This window comes from Salminus brasiliensis, chromosome 13 (assembly GCF_030463535.1).
Source record: "Salminus brasiliensis chromosome 13, fSalBra1.hap2, whole genome shotgun sequence".
Lineage (NCBI taxonomy): Eukaryota > Metazoa > Chordata > Actinopteri > Characiformes > Bryconidae > Salminus > Salminus brasiliensis.
This window is the reverse complement of record NC_132890.1, coordinates 23055991-23080413: the sequence shown is the minus strand read 5'-3', so window position 1 is coordinate 23080413 and position 24423 is coordinate 23055991. Positions and strand designations below refer to the sequence as shown.

The following is a 24423-nucleotide window of genomic DNA, read 5'->3' as shown; positions in this document are numbered from 1 at the left end:
TTCAGTTTGATGCATCGATTCTAATAATACTTAATAAAGCACAAGCTCTTTTTTCATCCAAAATAATAGTCCTGTGCTAAGTGTGAAAAGCTTGGTGTGTTATGCTTTACTCGAACATACTGTTCGTATGTTTAACCTATATGTAGTGGACAATGTATGTGTGTGTGTGTGTGAGACTGACCCGTTTATAGTGGATGATGTTTTTGTGCTCGCGGGCCACACGGGTCGCCCATCTCCGTGCCTCCTTATTCAGGCTGTGCTCCTCTGTGGTGCCTGTTTCTGACTCCAGCTGTCGACTCTATAACACACACAGGTACACACACAGACACACAGACACACTGGTTAACAAGTGCAATATATTTGAAATTAAACCCAGATCAGCTTGGAGGTCAAAAGACGAATAGCATAGCTTAATCAGCACAATATTGAGTGCTATAGTAAGCAAATGAGTATATATATATATATATATATATATATATATATATATATATATATATATATATAACTGTATTAATCAAACCAGGTTTTGGATGATAACTATAAATAACACTAGACTTTCATGAGTCTTTCATGAGAGCTTTGGCACCACTTTTTATATGAATGTTATTTGTATTTATTCTAATATCAGTGTTTTACTGAGTAAATAGACATATACTGCCCAGATATTTGATACTAAATCATTAGCACAGTACTGCATCTCCCCAAATATACATACACAATCCGCATAAGAATACTAGCCATGCGTTTTCATTGTCATAGAGGTGGTAATAAAAAGCACGGCTCCTGCAACAGTGCTTAGGCCTTCCTTATTACCCAACTCAACTGCATCTGAAGCCTAATCCTGACCAACCAGCTTAGGAGGATTAATAAATCAAGTGAAATATGCATGAATGAGGCTGAGTTGGAGGGACCAGGGATGAAGCAAGGAGGCAGGCGGACAGACATTCAGTCAGTCGGCAAGATATAAATATCTACGGGAGTAAAGCACCGTTTTAATTAATAATGAATCAATTGTTTGAACTGCATAATGCCTTCTTACCTTTTAATGAAAACCAATGTAAAATCAAGGTCAGCATTTCTACTGGTCCATTCATCATGACATTTTGAAACAATGTAAAGACCAACTGCCAGAGTCACATTCACATGTCTAAATGTGAACAACGGCAAAAATGTAGGATGTAAACAAACTGAAGGTCACAGCGATCATCAGAAAACAAACACAGGTGGACATGCAGGCTTCTCTACTCTACCCTATATATTCCACTGATGTTTCTGTGCCGTCTCAGCGGACGTGGAGTGTGTACTGATAAGCTGAAGCCTACAGAGCATGGACAGTAGCTCTGGGAGTGTTTGTATACTGTCCTTTAGTTTAATGCACACTTAGTTTAATGCTTTCATCAGTGGTCACTTTCTGACCACAGTCTTCAGTCTTTTATTGTACACCTGTACAGGAGACCTATTAGGTACCTATACAGGGGTCTAAGAGAGGGAGTATAACCAATTATATACAATATATAATAACTGTTAGATAATATACACAACTGGTCAAAAGTTTTAGAACACCTATGAACGTCTATGAACGTTCTGATGTATCTATTGCTGTCTGTGTGATAATACAGCAAAGAGAAATTTCCTGAATCTGTAGAGCCCATCGCATCTCCTTGCCAGATGGTACGTGACTCACATCCAGAGTTATGAGGCTATGAAGAAGTGTCAAGATACTCGTCTCTGCCTCTCAGTGTGTCTAACTGGTGGATTTGTGTGTCTGCCATCGGTCTCTCATCTGTAATTTCTGGATTTATGCATCTGTCTATGGTTTTGTGTGAAACTGGCCAATGTGAAGACTATGGTAAACCCTCTTCAAGCACCAGTACAATTCGTTCCACATGAGTAAAGATATGGTTTCACAAGAAATAGGCAGAATTTCTTAAGTCTGACTTGAGTTTTTCAGGTTTAGTATCAGAGTATCTCTTTATTCAGTGCTCTAGGTCACTTGGGGTTGGGGCTGAGATTGTTCTGAACATTTTGATATATATATAAAATGCAGGAATTATCTTATATCTTATATGCAAGTGCCTTTGAAAGTGAATTTAAGAAGATATGCCCAGGTGGTTACTAACCTGAAATGGTACAATGTTGTAAAACTTTTTTTACCAGTTGTGTAGGATTGGAAAAATAACTTTTTGTCCCATTGTGTCTCGTTTAAACACGTCAATAATGGCTTTAAAAGAGAGACAGAAGTAGAAAAGTGTGATATAAGTGTTTTGAATGGGGATGTGTTTTGGCTCAGTATACTGCAGCATAAAATCTCACACACAGACGCAGTGGTTTAACAAAAGGACATGATTTGAATTCTCCCACGCAGTTAGAGAGATAAGCACAGGCTGAACCTGCAGCAAACCAGCCACTCTCTTATCTCCACATCTGTCAAAGCCTGGTGTCCACATACTACACAGACACAAAGACACACATGCAATGGCAGTGAGCTGAGGATGGACACATGTGGGCACTAAGGGCGTAACCTCTTTTTTTTTTTTACTTTGATATTACTGAATATTGTGATTATTAAATTGTTGTACACTCTCATGTCACACACTCAAAAGGCGCCTTTAATCAAGTTGTTTTAATAACCCCTTAAATAGCCTACGGCTGAAAGTGTTATTACAAACTTCCATTACCAAGAAATAGCCCCACCAGTTTGTACAGAAGTCCCTGTGGTTACTGAGTAATACGCTGTAGTGTAAAAGCCTTGGAGTGTTAAGGGGTTAAGTTGTTGTTTGATGTATAAATAGTAAGTGTGTGACCTTGGTTGGGGTGAGAAAAAACTTATTTTACCTTTTACAGCCTATTTACCACCCTGTTATTTTTCCTTCTATGGGGAGCTTGTGAATAATGTCTAAATTGTAATGTAATTAATAGAAATGCAATCTGCTGCACCTGATTCTAATTTTAGGCATTTGAAGTAGTAATAGATGTGGGGGTGTTCTGACTAATTTACATTTCTCTTAATTACATTTTTTAACTGTTCAGTTTTATGTCTTTAGTTTCTTATAATATTTCTTTCATCTCTCAATATTGTTTAAATGAAGATCAAACGTCCACACATTAAAATATGTTAAAAACCACAATGCCCTGGAAATGCAACTTATTAAGCATGTGAAACTTGTATGGGGAAAGCCATGTGTCCCTGCCCCAGCACTGTTGTCAGTAAATAATGGAGGGACAAGTTGGTGAAGGGTTTAGAGATGGGATGGAGCGCTATCAGAGCGATCTCCAGACCACTACCGTTGCTGCATGAGTGAGTAAGATGTCCTCATATATAGACATCAGGGTTGGGAGGGTTACACAGACTATAAAACACAGATTGTACACCCCTAGTGGACACTGTTTTCGCAGAGATGGACTGACCGATGGAAAAATGAAGATGTTGACTGTGTGTGGCTCTACCTGGGCCAAGGTCATTCTCATCACACTGACCGCCGATGGCTCAATGTCCACCAACTGCTGCACGGAGCTAAGAGTCTGAGGCAGGACACCGCACACACACAGGGATGCGCACACACAGGTTGAAAGTAGGGAAGGGAAAACACAGAGTTAGAGGAGAGGAGAGGTTAGTGGCAGGAAGTAAAGAGAAGAAACGTTCAGAGAAAAGCAGTTAGAATCAGGGCTGTCCCCTCAGAGTCAACCAGGGCTATACCTCGACTAACTGTGCTTGTCGATTTCTTTATTTATGTATTTCCTGTTCCAGCTATGTTTCTGATTTTCTATAGCCATTATGTGTTGATTTTACCAACCTGTTACTCTACACTGCATGTGTGGGTGGAGAACAGTTACAGTTAACCCTGTAGATGTTTCAGCCAGTCACAGTTTAGATTTTATAGGCAGTGAGCCCATACGTTTAAAAATCCTTCTGGCTTCCTGTACATTATTAATAGATCATTAATACAGGGACAGCCCCAGATATCAGACAGTAAAGTCAGCAAAGACCAAATCCAGCATCAGCAGAAGTTTACAGAAGCAGAATTACAGCAGAGGACCACGACGAAACAGAGGAGATCAGATCAGAGAAGTTAAGAGGAGTTCATTAAATGAGAGAGAAGAGAGAGAGTGTAGTAGGGTCAATCAGGGAGAAGCAAAAGAGAGAGACAGAGAGAGAGAAACTGCCCTATCTGCTAGGAGAACGTAGAGTGCTGCTCACTCGCAGCTCAGTACACCCTTGCCTGCCACCGTCAGAGAGACAGTGAGTGACCATATCACCTTCTACATACTGAAACACAAACTTTTTTTTTGTGGGTAGAGACAGAAAGAGGTAAACACAGAGAGAGAGAGTATAGAAGGGCCAGTCAAGGACAAGTAAGAGAGACAGAGACAGAGACTGAAAGAGAGTGAGGGGTAGAGACAGAAAGAGAGAGAGTGTAGTAGAGCCAGTCAGGGAGAAGCAAAAGAGGGAGAATGAGAGACAGTGAGACACACACACACATACACACACACACACACACACACACACACAGAAATAAAGAGAGTATTGCAGGGCCAGTCAGGGAGGCACAAGCGAAAGACCGCAAGAGAGAGAGAGAGAGAGAGAGAGAGAGAGAGAGAGAGAGAGAGAGAGAGACACACACACAGAACACACACAGAAAGAGACAAAGTATAGTAGGGCCAGTCAGGGAGAAGCAAGAGAGAGAGACTGAGAGAAAGAACGAGAGAGACAGAGAGAGAGAGAGAGAGAGAGAGAGTCAGAGAGAGAGACACACACACACACACACACACACACACACACAGAAAGAGACATTGTATAGTAGGGCCAGTCAAGGATAAGCAAAAGAGAGAGAGACAGAGAGAGAGGAGGAGAGAGAAAGAGAGAGAGGTAGAGACACAGAGAGAGTATAGTAGGGCCAGTCAGGGAGGCACAAGAGAAAGACCGCAAGAGAGAGAGAGAGAGAGAGAGAGAGAGAGAGAGAGAGAGAGACACACAGAACACACACAGAAAGAGACAAAGTATAGTAGGGCCAGTCAGGGAGAAGCAAGAGAGAGAGACTGAGAGAAAGAGCGAGAGAGACAGAGAGAGAGAGAGAGAGAGAGAGAGAGAGACACACACACACACAGAAAGAGACATTGTATAGTAGGGCCAGTCAAGGATAAGCAAAAGAGAGAGAGACAGAGAGAGAGGAGGAGAGAGAAAGAGAGAGAGGTAGAGACACAGAGAGAGTATAGTAGGGCCAGTCAGGGAGAAGTAAGAGAAAGACAGAGAGTGTGAGAGGGAGAGTGTAGCTGTTAGTGAGTTGTTTAAAAACAGTAAATCTGGGTGAAACTGGGTAACTGCTTTCTTCCAGGAGACAAAGTGAGACAAAACGAGGCCGTGTTTAAAAGTGAGGGAGAGGCTTTAATCAGCCGTGCTGCTGCTGCTGCTGCTTCATCACGGGGATGATATCACACCACACAATGTATGTTTCTGTCTCACACACATCCGAAGGTGTCTGCTGCACAGGACAAATATAGAGAGTGAAGACACGGCTGTAGAGTGTGCATGTGTGTGTTTCTTCCTGAGGTGTGGCCCGATGCTGAAATGTGTGAGTGTGTGAAGGTGATAGGTGATAAAGATCTGAATAAAATGTCTTTATAAATAAGGATTCTGAATAATGCAGAAGCTCTGAGTGCTTTCTTCACACACTAACACACTTCAGTGTAAAGGATGATCGCTCTGCCTGCAGTGGAGCTGCTCTGCTTGTTTACTGCTTATAGAAAAAATACATAACAGCAATATTTCAAATTAGACAACAATAAAAAACACAGTAAAGTAGAGCAGAAATAGAGATTCTGATTGGTTCTGCTGCGGAGTTTGACTGCCTGTTGTCCCACCCCTAGCTGAAATAGAGATTCTGATTGGTTCTGCTACTGAGCTTGAAAAGTAAAGTAGCTCAGAAGGAAAAAACAGGACATGTGTCTGAGTGAAACCTCACAGAAGACAAAGGTCAGTCATGTTTTGGCCTAAGCTGGTGCTAGTTGTTTGACACTGATGCTAATTCTCCACTAATAGTTCTTACTCAGCATTACTGATGGTTCTTCTACGCTGATGTCAGTTGTTTAATAATAGTGTTAGTTATATACAGTAGTGTTAGTTTTTCAACACTGATGTCAGTTGTTTAATTATGGTGTTAGTTCGTCTACAGTAGGGTTAGGTCTTCAACACTGATGTCAGTTGTTTAATAATGGTGTTAGTTCATATACAGTAGTGTTAAATCTTCAACACTAATGTCAGTTGTTTAATTATGGTGTTAGTTCTTCTACAGAAGTGTTAGTTCTTCTACACTGATGTCAGTTGTTTAATTATGGTGTTAGTTATACAGTAGTGTTAGTCAGTTGTTTAATAATAGTGTTAGTTATTCTACACTAATGTCAGTTGTTTAATTATGGTGTTAGTTATACAGTAGTGTTAGTCAGTTGTTTAATAATAGTGTTAGTTATTCTACACTGATGTCAGTTGTTTAATAATGGTGTTAGTTCTTCTACAGAAGTGTTAGTTATTCTACACTGATGTCAGTTGTTTAATAATGGTGTTAGTTCATATACAGTAGTGTTAGTTCTTCTACACTGATGTCAGTTGTTTAATTATGGTGTTAGTTATACAGTAGTGTTAGTCAGCTGTTTAATAATAGTGTTAGTTATTCTACACTGATGTCAGTTGTTTAATAATGGTGTTAGTTCTTCTACAGAAGTGTTAGTTATTCTACACTGATGTCAGTTGTTTCATAATGGTGTTAGATCTTCTACAGAAGTGTTAGTTCTTCTACACTGATGTCAGTTGTTTAATTATGGTGTTAGTTATTCTACACTGATGTCAGTTGTTTAATTATGGTGTTAAGTCTTTAACACTGATGTCAGTTGTTTAATAATGGTGTTAGTTCTTCTACACTGATGTCAGTTGTTTAATAATGGCGTTAGTTCTTCAACACTGATGTCAGTTGTTTAATAATGGTGTTAGTTCTTCTACAGAAGTGTTAGTTCTTCAACACTGATGTCAGTTGTTTAATAATGGTGTTAGTTCTTCTACACTGATGTCAGTTGTTTAATTATGGTGTTAGTTATTCTACACTGATGTCAGTTGTTTAATAATGGTGTTAGTTCTTCTACACTGACGTTAGTTGTTTAATAATGGTGTTAGTTCTTCTACAGAAGTGTTAGTTCTTCTACACTGATGTCAGTTGTTTAATAATGGTGTTAGTTCTTCTACAGAAGTGTTAGTTCTCCTACACTGATGTCAGTTGTTTAATAATAGTGTTAGTTATTCTACACTGATGTCAGTTGTTTAATAATGGTGTTAGTTCTTCTACAGAAGTGTTAGTTCTTCTACACTGATGTCAGTTGTTTAATAATGGTGTTAGTTCTTCTACAGAAGTGTTAGTTCTTCTACACTGATGTCAGTTGTTTAATTATGGTGTTAGTTATTCTACACTGATGTCAGTTGTTTAATTATGGTGTTAAGTCTTTAACACTGATGTCAGTTGTTTAATAATGGTGTTAGTTCTTCAACACTGATGTCAGTTGTTTAATAATGGTGTTAGTTCTTCAACACTGATGTCAGTTTTTTAATTATGGTGTTAGTTTGTCTACAGTAGTGTAAATCTTCAAGACTAATGTCAGATGTTTAATAATGGTGTTAGTTCTTCTACAGTAGTGTTAAGTCTTCAACACTAATGTCATTTGTTTAATAATGGTTAGTTCTTCAACAATGATGTCAATTGTTAATTATGGTGTTAGTTATTCTACACTGATGTCAATTGTTAATTATGGTGTTAGTTATTCTACACTGATGTCAGTTGTTTAATTATGGTGTTAAGTCTTTAACACTGATGTCAGTTGTTTAATAATGGTGTTAGTTCTTCTACACTGATGTCAGTTGTTTAATAATGGTGTTAGTTCTTCAACACTGATGTCAGTTGTTTAATAATGGTGTTAGTTCTTCAACACTGATGTCAGTTTTTTAATTATGGTGTTAGTTTGTCTACAGTAGTGTTAAGTCTTCAACACTAATGTTATTTGTTTAATAATGGTTAGTTCTTCAACAATGATGTCAATTGTTAATAATGGTGTTAGTTCTTCTACATCGTGCATGGTTCTTTAACGTTGATGTTTATTGTTTGACATTAATAGCATACTCTTTGTAGGCTATGGAGTAGTGCTGTAACTGTGTTTGGCATAATGAGTCTAATAACTGAGGAAACACACAGGATGGATATGGATTTGCTGTAAATGTCTATTTACTGAAGATGATTTATTACAGATCAGTTGTGGATAAAGAAACAGAGGTTGTGTTTTATTGCTGTGTTATTAGAGAGGTCTGTTGGGTGTGTTTTTCATGTGCAATTCCAAAAACAAATTCACTTACTGTACACAAATAACACACGGCTGGACTTGTGCATGTAAGACTCACCGTGTCACTGTCACAAGGCTGAAACTGGAAGTCTTGTGTTTTGTGGAAAACAGGATTCTCTTGCAGGAAAAGCTGCTGGTTGAAGTCCTGGACCACCTTGATGAGGGACACAGAATCAGTGTGTCAGTGCATACATATATACTGCTGGACCCCACTGCTATGAAACCTGTTGACACTACTGTTGAATTTAAAGAGCTTAAAATGATCATATCAGCCAAATATTAGTCGCTATAATTAAATATTATATAAAATTTATATCAGATATGTTCAATCTCGCTTTGCTAGAAGTAGAAATCTGAAGACGTCACAAACCAATCACACTGCTTATTTAAAAAGGACATGTGGAATTCCTAAGATTTAACAAAGCAACAGAAATCTGACTCTGAATAAAACTATGAATGGGACACAGTTCGATGTTCACCCAAGATTATATTACATATAAAATTCATTACTTGATACTGGGGTATCTTAACCCTGCCCCTGTTGCCCCACAGCACTGTCCAGGTTCAACCCACCACTGTTGGAACTAACTGTGTCTTCAAAATGGCAACTTTACAGGAGAAGAGAAACCTAACTTTCAATTTCAGTTTCAATTATTATTATTTTTTTAATTCCAAGTCATTTTGGAATCTATTGGTCCATTCATCATGACACAACTTGGACAGGAAAGTGCTTTACTGGCTGATATGACTGCGAGTTGACTCATTGCTGTCTAGCAAAACAGCAACTTTACGGTGGAATGGAATTCAATGAAAGTCAAAGTAAAAAGATTTTGGAGCATTTCTATAGAGGGGTTTCCTGTTTACAAACATTACTGGGTGTGCGCGCAGCCAGGGGCAAAGGCACACTGGAAACATAGCTGGTCAGTAGATTGTAACGTTAGTCAGCTGCTGAATCTGAATCTGTAAATTCAGCGTCAGAGTCGGATCTGTTTGTTTGCTGTTCATCTTGATTTCAAAATATGTGAGCCCCCCTGAACATCCAACCATCTTCTCTGCAGCTGGTGCAGTTTACTGCACAAGTAGCATGCTCTGTAGCATGAAGAGCACTGCTTTCTGTTGCTTTCTGAAACCCTGGTTCCACATGCATCTCTGGGATGACGTTGCACAGACAGTCGTCCATTGGTCCATCCTTCATAAAAAAACTGCCAGATTCACAAAAAGTGAAAAGCCTCAACAATAGAGATACAAGCAACAATATACTATTTGATGGAGCATTTTTAACTGATACCAGTATCATGATCACTATACATCATCAATACTGACCAATGATACAGAGCAAACGATATATTGATCAGGCCCTAATATGCACACACACACACACACACACACACACACACACACACACATGACTGTAATAGGTACTGGAAGAAACAGAGTTATGTGAGCTGCTGAGCCATGAGAGACTGCAGTGTATGTGTAGCCACCACACACACACACACACACACACACACACACACACACACACACACACACACACAAACACAAACCTCCCAAGGTGACTGCAGCTCTCCCTGGGGTGATGGGAGGTGTCATACTCTCATACTCAAGTGTGTACACACACACACATATATGAAAACACACACACACACACATACATACATACATACATACATACAGAGCTGCAGTATGTAACATAAAAAACCCCTGGGACAGTAGGGCAAGAGGCCAGTGTAATTCTGTGTATTTATGCAGTGTGTCTATATATGAATATGTGTGTGTGTGTGTGTGTGTGTGTAGCACAGGGAGGGTTTTTTTTCATGGGCGAGCAGTTAATGAGGTGCTGGCAAAGTACAGCTATTTCTGGGAATGCAGGGAAGAGCGAATGAGGGGAGAGAGAAAGAGAGACAGAGAGAGAGAGAGAGAGACAGAATAGGGTGAGAAAGAGAGAGAGCGAGAGAGACTGGCACAGAGAAAGATAGAGACAGACAGAGATAGATAAAATAAGGAGGGGGTGCAGAGAGAGAGATAGAATATGGAGGGAGGGAGGGAGACAATGTTGACTAAGAGACAGATCAGCAACGTGTGTGTATGTGTATGTGTGAGAGAGTGAGGCACTTACTCGGCTGGACTTCTCCAGAAGGAACTGGAACGTGTTGTGGACGGCCTGGACCGCTTCCAACTCTGTCCGACAGAACGACATTAAGTAATCCTTCACGTGATCATACACGTTACCATCCAGCGCCTAAGTGGGAGCGAGAGAGACAGAGAAAGACAGAGAGAGAGAGAGAGAGAGAGAGAGAGAGAGAGAGAGAGAGAGAGAGAGAGAGAGAGAGAGAGAGAGAGACTCAGAGCAATATATGCATTGAGAAACGAAACATCCTTACTGTCTGACGTTTAGCATTCGTTACACTGGAGCTCCAAGGCTAATGAAGCTGGCAAACAACGCAAGCCTTCACTCCGCCAATTAGCACTGTGCTAACTGCGGGCCTAAATCACCTGCTGAGGGGGTCAGTGATCTCTAATAGAGATGATTATATGGTTTTGGACTCTGCATTAAGCAAGTATGTGATTATGATCCCTACAGCACTTTAAAAACCAACATGCTTTACAGTGCAAGATCAGACTTCCAACCTCAGTAATGCACTAATGCACAGACATCCAGTATCCAGTACCACAGCCCAGTACAGTCCTCACTCCACAGTTCAACTGCTGAGAGCTAAACGATAGAAATGTATTGTAATGAAATTTCAAAACACTAATGGGGGGGGGGGGGGGGGGGGGGGGCATACTAGGGGTGGATCCAGGCATGTTTTATTAGATCAGGTTTAACATATCAGCTTTTGGAGTTCGATCCACTTCCGATCCTTGGTTTGGTTGTAGCAGAGCATGCCCAGCGCTTGCAGCAGCGAGGGACTCAAAAACCACCCTTAATTTGGGTAAACAAAACAAAAAAGAGCTTTGTTTACATTTACATTTATGGCATTTAGCTGATGCTCTTATCCAGAGCGACTTACAATGTTACTCGTATTACAGATGTGGGCCAATGCAGTGTTAGGAGTCTTGCCCAAGGACTCTTATTGGTGTAGCGGAGCACAGTCATCAAGACTGGAACCCGAACCCCACATGTCTCCCACATGGTGCAGTAGCTCATTGGCAGGTAGTGGTGTTATCTGTTGCACCACACCAACCACTTTTGAACTGATCTGTGCGGCCTTATGTTTTAAACAGGAGATAACGCAACTAAAGACCAAACTCTTGACTCCAACACAGTATTCAAATGCTCAACGAGTGTATCATGGTCAATGGTATCAAAAGCAGCACTCAGGTCCAGCAGAACCAGAATCAGTAAACACATCTGTCAATTTTGAGGCCTCATAACTTTTGTAGGGCTGAACTACTGCCTGTTTAAAACCTTCAGGAACTATGCCGGAGGCTAAACTTGCATTTATAATTGACAGACCAACAAGGCCAATAGTATCAGATGTCAAATATATCAAATACTTCTTAAAAGGAACCACATATGCTGGAATTGCCGGCTGATAGTCCGACACAGAAGTAGTCACAGCAGTTGTAGTATCAGGTCTCTGTTAGCAGCATGCTAATTGGTGGAGTATATGAAATCTGATTCATGGTTTAACTAGTGAAAGGAGGTCTAGGGTGAGTTCTGGGCCCCCTTTCACTCCACTACAGTGGGCAGCAGTGCTCAGGCTGTTTCTTCACGTGCTGTAAAAAAATGCTTTGGATCAGAGCAGAGAGCTCAAACAGCAGCAGCTGCTGGGAAAGGTTAACCAGTTCAGATTCCATGGCCTTGACGCTCAAACAGAAAACTCGAAACCTCCCCCTGCCCCTCTCTCTCTCGAACATTCTACCTCTGTGTGTGTGTTTAAATCCCCCCCTCTCTCTCGGTTTCCTATATTCCTATATTGGATGTGAGTGTGTTGGATCAGTTCCTGGAGTACTTTACTGTAGCTCCTCTCAGTCTGGAGCTGCAGGGTATTACTGTACAGCTAAAGGATCTGCAAAGAGTCTAACACACTTCAGTTTCTGTGCTGATAGATGTCAAATGCCCCACAGGGTTGTGGGTTCGATACCCAGGGCCCTTCAGCAAGGCCTTTAACCCTTTCTGCTGTACTTGAAAGCATCTGGGTTGCTGTAGAATGGCTGACTGTGAGCTGTGACCCTGGCTGTCTAAGCTGGAATATGCAAAGAGAAGAATTTCACGGTTTATATGTTTATATACACACAGTTTAGCCCCGCCCACTAATACTGCAGTTCTCAGAAGTGTTTCTGCTCTGAGTGCTTCCTAAATGAGGAACAGCCAATCAGAACAGAGCTCATTTATCCTATAGTTGGAAAATTGTTGAATTATGTAGCATGTGGACTGAGGTGGTGGAGTGAAATTACAGGAGTTTGCACAAACTCACAGACTCAGGTTACGGACAGTTCTGACGTCTTGTGCAAGTTCCATAGTATAGTGCAGTAGCAGCAGCAGCAGCAGCGTTCCGGCCCAGAGTGGGAATGACAGAGACGTCATTCTCCCTGTTACAGTCAGTGTACCATCAACATGACTCTGACGCTGCTATTTTAAGCTACAATTGCTACATTGTGTTGCTTTAAAGCAAGCAAACTGACTCCCCCTCTTCTGCTTTTCACAGAGGTAAGGGTCTCTATAGTGCCTATTTTGGAGCTGATCTCACACACACACCCACACACACACACACACACACACACACACTGGCCTGGACTGAAGCAGGTTCATTTAGAGGCTGTCCTGCTGCCATACTCAGGAGAGTAGGAAACGGAAAATGTGGAGCTTGTCTAAAGAGTGTGTGTCTGTTTGTCTGTATGTGTATGTGTGTGTGTGCTTCACTTTGATAGGGTCCTTGGGGTCTCCACCCCATAGTATGTTGTGCAATAATTTGCAGGAGAACATTAACTTCCTGGTTTTGTCCAATTTTATGCAAATGCACACACACAATCACTCACTCACACACAAATGATTCATGGAGACCATTGCCTCAAAACATCTAAACAGCTTACACATGTTCTTGGTGCAGTCTCTCTTTCTCTCTCTCTCTCTCTCTCTCTCTCTCTCTCTCACACACACACACACACATACACACACAGAGTTCTCAGCGAGTGCAGACTCTGTGTCAGTGTGTAGTTCTGGTCACAGATGAATCACGTCTCTCTAAAGCATTATTTTCGATGTTCTGCTCATTTCTGAGGCCGGGGTTTGAAACACTGCTGGGAATCATTATTTTCTGCTGGCCAGTTTAAAGGAACTGTATTCCATCACAGTCAATTCGACTCCATATTCTGTAAGACAGAGATGAGCAGTGAGCTGTCATGACTGTGCCAATTAATGATCATCATCTGCCCAATATTAATCAGTGATTATTCCTTTTTAATCATTATTAATAATGAATAATAAATCATAATTTTTAATTATGATGATGCATATTTTCTCCTACTTTAAATTCTCCTCCTGACGGACACACTCATTTATAAAGCTTTAAATATGTGGAAAACTTCAAGGTGCCACAGAACACATTTACTGAGTATTTAAGTTGTTGTTTGATATATAAATAGTAAGTGTTTGACTTTGGTGGGGGGTGATTCAGTTTTACAGTCTATTTACCACCCTGTTTAATTAATAATTAATACATTTTTAACTACATAGTGTCAAAAGTGACCAAATATACTATAACCGCTAAACGTTCATCATCCTAGGGGGAACGTGTCCCCACAAAGAGATAAATACGCACCCAGACATACACACGTTCACATATACACACAACCAGACATGGTGACAAATAAGGGAAATCCCAGTGATTAGGGTACTTTTAGTCTGTGAGCTGTTCTTGGGCCTTCTTCCTGGCCACGGTCAACCATTTAAGGAATCAGAGTCCAGATCTGGACAATGAAGCACAAAAGCTCATATAGATCACCTGAAACCAGCTCTAACACATCACACACACACACACACACACACGGTCACGCACAGAACTCGCACAAGGAAGAGCTGATCAGAATGGGTTAGTGGAAAGCCCCAAAAAGGGGATTTGAGGAAGGTCTAGGCCGTTGAAACCAGAAGCAGAATCAACAACAGTGTGGAAAGACATTAATGTGAACGTGGAACATTTATAATATACATATAATGTATTATAACCATATTCAATAAAATACAAGCTCAATTTGTGGCTCAAATACAATTTCCAGGTTATTATTAAACACAATAAAAAGCTGTGTGTTTTATTGTCTATATTACACTACTGTGTTCTTCCAGTTACTTTTGCATTAAATATATATTTGCTTACGATTGAGAATTACACCAAAATAATAACTTTAATTGAACTGTGGTGTAATTTGGGGTCACACATATGTATACATATATGTAAGCACCCACATATATGTCATATACCCCATATATAGTAAAAATAAACATGTATGTATTTACAGGTAGTATGTCCCATATACTTTGTGTATATATATATATATATATATATATATATATATACACACACACCCACACATACATACATGAGACACCTACACATTACACCTACAGGAGCTCCTATAACACCTCATTCTAAATCCACAGGCATTAATATGAAGTTATGGAAAAAATGGTCCTGCTTTTGCAGCTATATATGCTTCCACTCTTCTGGGAGGGCTACAAAATTTGTGGACTGTGTCTTTGGGAAGTTTTGCCCATTCATCAGAGCAGCAGAGCATTTCTGAGGTCAGACACTGATGTTCTCGCAATCTCCATTCTAGTTCAGCCTCTTATGTTTGATTAAGTTGAGGCCAGAATAGGGCCTTCCCCAAATTGATTCCACAAAGTTGGAATCCACGACTGTCCAGAATGTTGGTCTGCTGAAGCATTAAGATTTCCCATTACTAGAACTAAAGGGCCTTTATGCCAACCCCTGAAAAACAGCAGCATCATCCCCTTTCCACCAAACTTTACAGTTGGCACAGTGCAGTCAGGCAGGTAACGCTCTCCTGGCGTTTGCCAAACCCAGACTTGTCCACTAGACTCCCTGTTAGAGAAGTGCGATATGTCACTCCACAAAGCACTTCTCCACATCTCCAGTGATTTTGCTGTGGTGTTGTGCTTCACACCACTCCATCTGACGCTTGGCATTGCGCTTGGTGATACAAGGCTTAAATGCAGCTGCTCGGTCATGGACACCTATGCCATGAAATTCTTGGCGCAGTGTTTTTGTGCTGAAGTAAATGCCAGAGGAGGTTTGGAACTCTGCAGTTACTGAGTCAGCAGAGCGTTGGCGTTGAGTTTTATGCACTATGCGCCTCAGCACTGAAACTTTTCATGGCTGAGTTGCTGTGGTTCCTAAATGCTTCCACTTTTCAATAATACCACTCACATTTGATGGTGGAATATCTAGGAGGGAAGAAATTTCACCAACTGACTTTTTTGCAATCATGGCATCCTATTACAGAGCTATGCTGGAGTTCAGTGAGCTCTTTAGAACCACCCGTTCTTTCACTAATGTATGTAAAGGCAGACTGCATGGCTAGGTGGCTTTGGCAATGGTACATTCGCTATGAAACATACACTTCTATCAGTATTAAACGAAACTACACGTCTGTTTGTCATGAAAAAAAAAAAACGTGTGTGTGGGTGATTTAAATGCCAAATGAGAAAGTTCTCTTATAATAACAAACAAGCCTCAGCGTAATCATATTTATCACACGGTTATTAAGGGGAATCTGACAGGAAGCACCTGCAACAGCTCACAAATGAATGCACTGGAGCGTCATGCTGAACAGCTCTGCTCTTAGACAGCAGGGGGCGCTCTCGGGGCAGCAAGTGTGCTTCCTCTCCGGTCTCCTTCATGCACAGAGGAGAGAAAAGCGATGCATATGCAGGAGGAATGGGCAACAGTGTAGAGAAATGAGGGGAGAACAAAGGGAAACAAAGCAGAGAGCCTAGAGAAGCAATGTGAGATAGCAGACTCTGAGAAAGCTCATTAACACACATACACACACACACACACACACACACACCTTTCCCCACCACACACACTTACAGAGCATTGCCAGACCACAAACACACACTCTGGTGATAAAAAGATGCCGGGCAGAGAAACGGATGCTCCTTGGTGACAGAGCAGCCATATCGCCTGTATCCACGGCAGCAAACTGGCCAATAGGAAATGCTGAAGGTGGGCAGAAAGCCTGGCTGCTATTCGGCAGCTGGTGGGCCCCAAGCGCTGATCGTCCGGCTATCAATAATTTACTCCAGCCCCGTTCCCGGGCTCGGAGCGCTCGGCTCGTTGGCATAGCCTGAGGTCAAACGCTCGTTAGAAAGCAGAAAGCGGGGCAGAGCAGAGCGGGTGTAGCTGCGCTTCAGCCACGGAGAGAGAACTGAGCTGACAGCACTGCTGCCCACCTCACTAATACCTTTTAATCACCCTTCTGCTCCAATCAGCGGGACTGACTGAGACGAGAGAGGGAGAGCGCGGGTCTGCGTGTGTGACCCCCTGCCTATCACCAGTTAAAGGGCTCATTTTCCAAAAGTCCACTTCACATGTCTGTTTGCCTGTCTGTCTGTCTCTCCATCCGTATTTCCATCTAAATGTGTCTGTCTGAACTATCTCTCTGTCTGTTCGCCTGCTTGTCTATCTGTCTTTCTGGCTGCCTGTGTATCTATCTAACTGTCTGTCTGTCTGTCCTTCTATTTATCTGTCTAACTATCCATCTTTCTGCTAGCCTAACTATCCGTCTGTCTGTATTTCTAACTATACATTCATCTGCATGCCTTCCTGTCTATCTATCAATCTGTATCTATCTGTAAATACTAATCTGTCTGTCTGCCGGCCTTTCTGTCTGTCTATGAATGTGTCTGTCTGTCTGTTCAAAAATCCAATCTCTCTTAATCACACTGCCCATCTACCTATCCATCTGTCTGTCCTTCTGTTTATCTAACTATCCATCTTTCTGCCTGACTACCTGTCTTCTTGTCTATCTAGCTAGCTATGTATGTCTATTTATCTGAAACTACCATCTGTCTGTCTGCCAGATTGTGTCTGTCTGTCTGTAACTATCCATTTCTCTTTAGTCCCTTTAAAGTCCACTAAACAGCCATAAATCCTACCTCTCCTAATCACACTGGCCATCTCTGTCCATCTGTCTGTCTGCCCTTCTATGTATCTGTCTGTCCTTCCTTCTATCTATCTATCTATCTATCTATCTATCTATCCTTCTATTTATCTGTCTGTCTGTCCTTCTATTTATCTGTCTGTTTATCTATCCATCTGTCCATCTATCCATCTATGACTATCTGTTTATCTGTTTAACTACCCGTCTGTCTGCCAGTCTATATGTGATTGTGTCTGTCTGTCTGTAACTGTCCATTTCCCTGTAGTCCCCTTAAAGTCCACTAAACAGCCATAAATGTAACCTCTCTTAATCACACTGCCCATCTCTATCCGTCCATCCATCTATCTATGATTATCTGTTTATCTGAAACTACCCATCTGTCTGTCTGCCAGTCTATCTGTCTATCTATAATTGTGTCCGTCTGTCTGTCTGTAACTATCCATTTCTAACTGCTGCTCATCCAGTGTGAGGATGTGGTACTAGAAACGGTCATTGCGTCCCTCCCTGTCTCACAAAAATGTCCCCATTGAAAACTGAAGATATGCAGCAAACATTCACTAAATAAAGAGAAAGTGTGTGTGTGTGTGTTTGTGAGTTTCTATCTCTAAATAAGGAAATAAATGCTCAGAGCTGCTGTCAGTTCCTTTCGATCCACCACAGCTCTGTGTATGCTGGCAAACCCGTTGCTGACCTGCACGACCCCATAAAAACATACTGTCATATTAAAGGAGCTGAAAAATGTGGTCAGAATGAGGCTAACGGAGCTGCACTGAGGTTACAGCACTGAATGTGAATGTCTGTGTTCTGTTTTTGCCTCCTGCACTTTACACTCGTGTCTATACTCTGATACCGTGTGAATATTCAGGCCTAGTTATTTAGGGTTTTTTTGGGTTCTATGGTGTTTTTCAAGAACTGAAACAGCATTACCACAAACAGGTGTTTAACTTTTCAGTTCAGACTGAATTACTGTAATAACACTACAATCACTCTGTCTGTCTATCTGTCTCTCTGTCTGGTAATCTACCTGTTTACAGACATACAGACACAGCTACAACCAACTTACACTCGCAACAATCCAGTACACTGAGCAGTGGTGCAATCCTGTCCACAGCTGGAGCATGTCCACTCTGTCAGAAACATGCCACTGTGCTGAACAACACACACACACACACACAGATATCTCAGAAATATCTGGGTCAGAAATTTCAACACCATCACTGCTGTTCTTTCTCACGGAGAGCATCTGCAGAGTATATATTACTACTACTGTGACTATACTACTATTACTGTCAATAGTATACTACTACTACACTACTATTACTCTACAACTACTGTCACTATGTCATTTCTACGATATTACTATTATACTACTGTCACTACAATAGTAATACTACTAAACAATTACTACTATACTATTACTGTTACTTCTATACTACCATTATACTACTATTACTCTACAATTACTGTCACTACTGTCATTACTACTATACTACTATTATTATACTACTACTGTCACTATAATACTACTAAACAACTACTACTATACTACTACTATTACTTCTATACTACCACTATACTACTATTACTGTTACTACTATATTACTATACAACTATTATAGTACTATTATTGTACAACTACAATGCTACTACTACTACACCTACTATTCTATTACTGCACTACTATTGTCCCTACCATACTACTACACCACTACTTATACTATTACTGTACAACTACTGTCACTAATATACTCCTACTGTTACTGTACTGCTACTGTTACATAATTACTGTACTAATACTGTCACTACCATACTACTACTACTATTATACTACTACATTACTACTATAATACTATTACTGTACCACTACTGTCACTAACCTAATACTACGTACCTACTGTAGTATTATACTACCATTACTGTACTAATACTGTTTATACTATTACTGTACTAATACTGTCACTACTATTCTACTACTAATACACTACTACTATACTATTACTTTACTACTGTTGTCACTGCTACACTACTAATACTATATTCTTATTACTATACTACTACAGTTATTACTATTATACCTATTACACTATTACTTTATTAATATTGTCACTACTACACTACTACTATAACTGTGCTACTACTGTCACTACTATACTACTACACCTACTAAGCGATCATCTACTGTTACTACTACATTCTTCTACTACACTACAATTACTGTACTATTAGCGTCACTACTACACTATTACAAAAAAGACATATATCACTATGTCTATTAATACTAATGTTATTATTACAACAAGCACTACTATTACTAACGATAACAAGGATTATTATTTTTAAATTATTATTAACTAAGAAAGTGACTGTAAAACCAGGTCATGAGAGACAGAGACAGAAAAACAGAGGCTGTGTCTGATGTAAGGTTTCATCTGTGTGAGTATGAGTCAGTGTGAGTGTGTGAGTGTGATGCTGGTGATGTGTGAGTGTGAACACACAGCTGTGAGTTGGATTACACACCATCACTCGGACAGCGTGTACTTTCTGTGGTGAATGACTGCATCTCTGCTCATGACCTCAGCTTAGCAGATCAGGACTCACTCTGCATGAGCCGGAGCAGAATGACAGGTTAAAGTCTGACTGACCAGCTGTCACTAAGACCATAATTACGCCTGCCATTAACATCCAATCACCATGGATCATCGTCCAATCACACTGCACCGTCACACTCGCCCTGTTCAAACATAGCTTCAAATTTATCAGTTCTGCTGACTGAGCAGTGACAGCACTGTATATCATCATAGACACACACACGCACACACACGCACACACACGCACACACACGCACACATATCTAATCACAATGCATGCTTGACAACCGGGGGATTTAGGGCAGGCCTAAATCTATATTCACATCACAAATGTTTGTAGACATTTTCTTATTGAATGCATTCAGTTTCTTTAAGCTGCACCTATTGCTTGTCTAGTTGTTGTAGAAAAGTACTGCTAACTGAATAGGACTCTCTGGAACAGGTAAACATGAACCTATTGGCACTATGTCTAACGCCAGGCTGTCAAAAGCCGTCTCCCTCTCACCTTGATGCAGCTGGCCAGATCAGTCTGGTAGTAGCGGTCCTGGTGTGCGTTGGCCGCAGCGAGAGTGAGCAGGTATTCGTTCCGGGCGTGAGTGGCTTTGGAGTTACAGTCACTCCGTTTGGCTTTCAACTAAAACATGAACACAAATGACTGAATAATTCATAGCAGATACTGAATAATTTACAGGAGATACTAAATAATTCACAGTAGATACTAAATAATTCACAGTAGATACTAAATAATCCATACTGGATTCTGAATACTTCATAGTAGATACTGAATAATTCATACTGGATTCTGAATACTTCATAGTAGATACTAAATAATTCACAGAAGATACTGAATATTTCATTGTGTTTTTTTGCATCTAAAAGTGAATCCAAAGAATGAGTGCACACATGATTGACTATCATTATAATCTGCAATATTTGATTCTAGCATTCCAAAATCAATGCTGTTGAACCACCACCTTCAGATGAATGTATATGTATCCTAACAACTCTAACAGGGGTCAGTATTTATTTTGATGAAGATTGTGCTGCTCACCTTGACGCTGGCCTTCTGTAAACTAATCCTGGACTGAAAGATCCCCAGCTTTGACCTGGAGAACACACAGCACACATTAATCAAATCTCATGAATTTTTCATCATCAAATCAAATCAAACCCAGCTTAAGGCTGTACAGCATAACAATTGTTCTTCTACAGATCTGAGAGAATTCTGGAGAATCCACCATTTAAAGCTGCTTGCAAACGGGAGGGGGGAGGGGGGTAATAAGATGATGCATTGTTATTATTATTATAAACAATCTCATTTTATCTCCAATTTTGCAGTTTTTTTCACTTTTTTGACATCATCTGAATCTGGCAGTTGTTCTGATAAATGGACCAATATAAATGCTCCAAAATGACCTTAAATAACATAACATTTAGATTGACTTTCACTGAACGTTTTGTGTTTTCTGTCTCCTGTAAAAAAGACACCACATAACTATAATATTTCTTTAGCAAGATAGTACTTATTAGCCAAATAATGATTAAATATATAAAAATGTATTTAAAAATGTGTGTATGTATTTACCTAAATTAGGTTCTTGGGTTAACTTAGCTTAATTTTTTAAGACAACAGATTGCCTTAACATCATTAATAAAGTTACATTTCTGACTTATTGCCCACCCGTACTTGTGATGTGGCAGTTTTGGGTACAGCCTAGACTGCTCTCTGCTGTGAAAAGCAGGAAACGCCTAATAAATCAGCCCACTTTAGACCACACTCCCACCTGTGAGAGCATGTAACAAGCATTACAAATAAAACCCAGATTAACACATTTCACACTGCAGGAAGAGGAAGAGCCGTGAATTCTAAGCAGCCTGAAGGCTTCACTTCTTAAATCAAACTCAGATCAGACCTCCCTGTGACTTGTGAAAGGAAGGAAAAAGCATTACAACAGAACAAAAGGCACATAGTCATGGCAGAGCACCTTTCACTTTGTTTATTAAGAAAACAGACGTTGGTAAGAACGTGGATGGTTTGTGCTTGTGGTGAAAACCAAAAAGAGGATCTATACACAGAGCACTTTCACATCCGCATTTTACTTTTATTAAACTCAGACCTTGAGAAGAAAATGTGTATCCTAATCTGAATGTATCTAGAGAACGTTCTTTTCTAAACCTAATCCACACCACCAAGTTTAGAATCCAAACACATCCTCATTTCGACACAGTTATGTCCATCCTGACTGGAGCTCAATAACATTTTGTCTGAACTCAATTGCAGCACAACACAACGGCCTAAACTCAATTGTAGTGCAATAAAACTGTCTAAACTGAAATGTAGCTTGAATAAATTTTGTCTAAACTTAACCTGTAGCTCAACAAAACTCTGTCTAAACTCAAACAGCAGCTTATGAAAATGTAGTCTAAACTCAATCTGTAGCTTAAGAAAATGTAGCCTAAACTCAATCTGTAGCTTAAGAAAATGTAGCCTAAACTCAATCTGTAGCTTAAGAAAATGTAGCCTAAACTCAACTGTAGTTCAACTAAATTCAGTGTAAACTCAAACAGCAGCTTAATAAAATGTAGTCTAAACTTAAATTGTAGCTTAAGAAAATGTAGTCTAAACTCAAACAGCAGCTTAAGAAAATTTTGTCTAAACTCAATCTGTAGCTTAACAAAATGTAGTCTAAACTCAAACAGCAGCTTAAGAAAATTTAGTCTAAACTCAATCTGTAGCTTAACAAAATGTAGTCTAAACTCAACTGTTGTTGAACTAAATGCGGCCTAAACTCAACTGTAGTTCAACTAAATGCGGCCTAAACTCAACTGTAGTTCAACTGAATGCAGCCTAAACTCAACTGTAGTTCAACTGAATGCAGCCTAAACTCAACTGTAGTTCAAATAAATGCAGCCTAAACTTAACTGTAGTTCAACTAAATGCGGCCTAAACTCAACTGTAGTTCAACTAAATGCAGCCTAAACTCAACTGTAGTTCAACTAAATTCAGTGTAAACTCAAACAGCAGCTTAATAAAATGTAGTCTAAACTCAATCTGTAGCTTAACAAAATGTAGTCTAAACTCAAATATTAGCTCGCCTACTATAGTCTTAACTCAAACTGTAGCTTAACAAAATGGAGTCTAAACTCAAACTGTAGCCCAAAATATCTGTCTAAACTCAACTGTAGTTCAACTAAATTCTGTGTAAACTCAACTGTAGTTCAATGAAATTTATTCTAAACTAGCTAAACAAATACTGGCTAAACACACTTTTGTCGAAACTCTAAATGTAGCTCAACTAAATTTTGTCTAAACAATAACAATAATATACTGTCATACTGTTTATCTGTAATTCTAATTATCAGCAACAGTAAAAACTGAAAAAGTCAAGTTTATTTTCATTATTTTTATTAATCAATCAATGCTTTAAAATTTCAAATTCCAGTTTTCTTAAACTTCATATAACTCAATGATCTCATACTGGACACTGTGGAGGTCACAGATTTGACCTTTACTGCCTGTTTAAGATATCAACCTAAAGTAAAATGGCAAAACAGTGCAAAATATATTAAATCTAGAAGAAAGAAACAGAACAGGAAATCTGAGCCTGAGCCTGTCAAATATTTGAGACCTGACACAACCTGACGTGGATGAGCCAAATATTCCAAGTGCTAGTGGAAGTCCAAGCTGGATCTGATCTATGAATGGAAGAGGGTAAAGGCAACAGACTAATGACCTCCCATTCTCCCTCCCACAGCTGAAGACAACAGGTCATTCCAATTAATTTCACTGCCAGGAAGAAAATGTAGAGCTAGGCCCTTTTCCAAATCAATACCACCTTCGCTAGCCAGCTGAATCTCTCTCTGTTTACCTTGTGTGTGTGTGTGTGTGTGTGTGTGTGTGTGTGTGTGTGTGTGTGTGTGTATGTGTGTGTGCAAATGGCCCCGGAGACTGAGGATTGGTAGTGGAGAGTCTTTAACAAATTCCGCATCCTTCTAATAAGCTTCTTCAGAGGAAGCGCTCCCCCTGAACAGAGACTGGATGCGAGTTTCAGAGGAGGAGCTAAAGACTAAATGAGCTCCTCTCGCTGCTGTTTGCAGCTTTCCCATTTTCCGGCAAAAACACACTAGGGCGCATTTGACTCCGTAGCTACTTTTTGTAATGAGCAGGTGGAAAATTGCTAATAGAATGACTCAGAGGTTTCAAACTCACTTCCAGCTGGTTTCTAAATGGACAATAAGTAGGACAGCCCCAGAGCGCAGGTTGACTGCTGTGGGTTTGTGAGCTGGCAGCAAGTGGGGTGGCTCTGAGGCCGCTAGCTTTAGCGCTTTAGCA

The 24423-nt window shown here is 40.1% G+C and overlaps 1 protein-coding gene across 3 annotated transcripts in view; it reads right to left on the bottom strand.

The window, feature by feature from the left end:
• The window catches only part of LOC140574985 (F-BAR and double SH3 domains protein 2), a 119917-nt gene that overhangs the window by 21246 nt on the left and 74248 nt on the right, over positions 1 to 24423 (bottom strand). For 2 of the 3 annotated variants that reach the window (XM_072695086.1, XM_072695087.1), the window contains exons 7-12: positions 21142 to 21196; positions 20596 to 20724; positions 10493 to 10615; positions 8432 to 8527; positions 3448 to 3522; positions 182 to 298 (exon numbers count right to left, since the gene is read on the bottom strand). In XM_072695086.1, the coding sequence (XP_072551187.1) occupies positions 182 to 298; positions 3448 to 3522; positions 8432 to 8527; positions 10493 to 10615; positions 20596 to 20724; positions 21142 to 21196 (595 nt within the window). The remainder of the gene's footprint in view (positions 1 to 181; positions 299 to 3447; positions 3523 to 8431; positions 8528 to 10492; positions 10616 to 20595; positions 20725 to 21141; positions 21197 to 24423) is intronic. The other variant, XM_072695088.1, reaches the window with a different exon arrangement.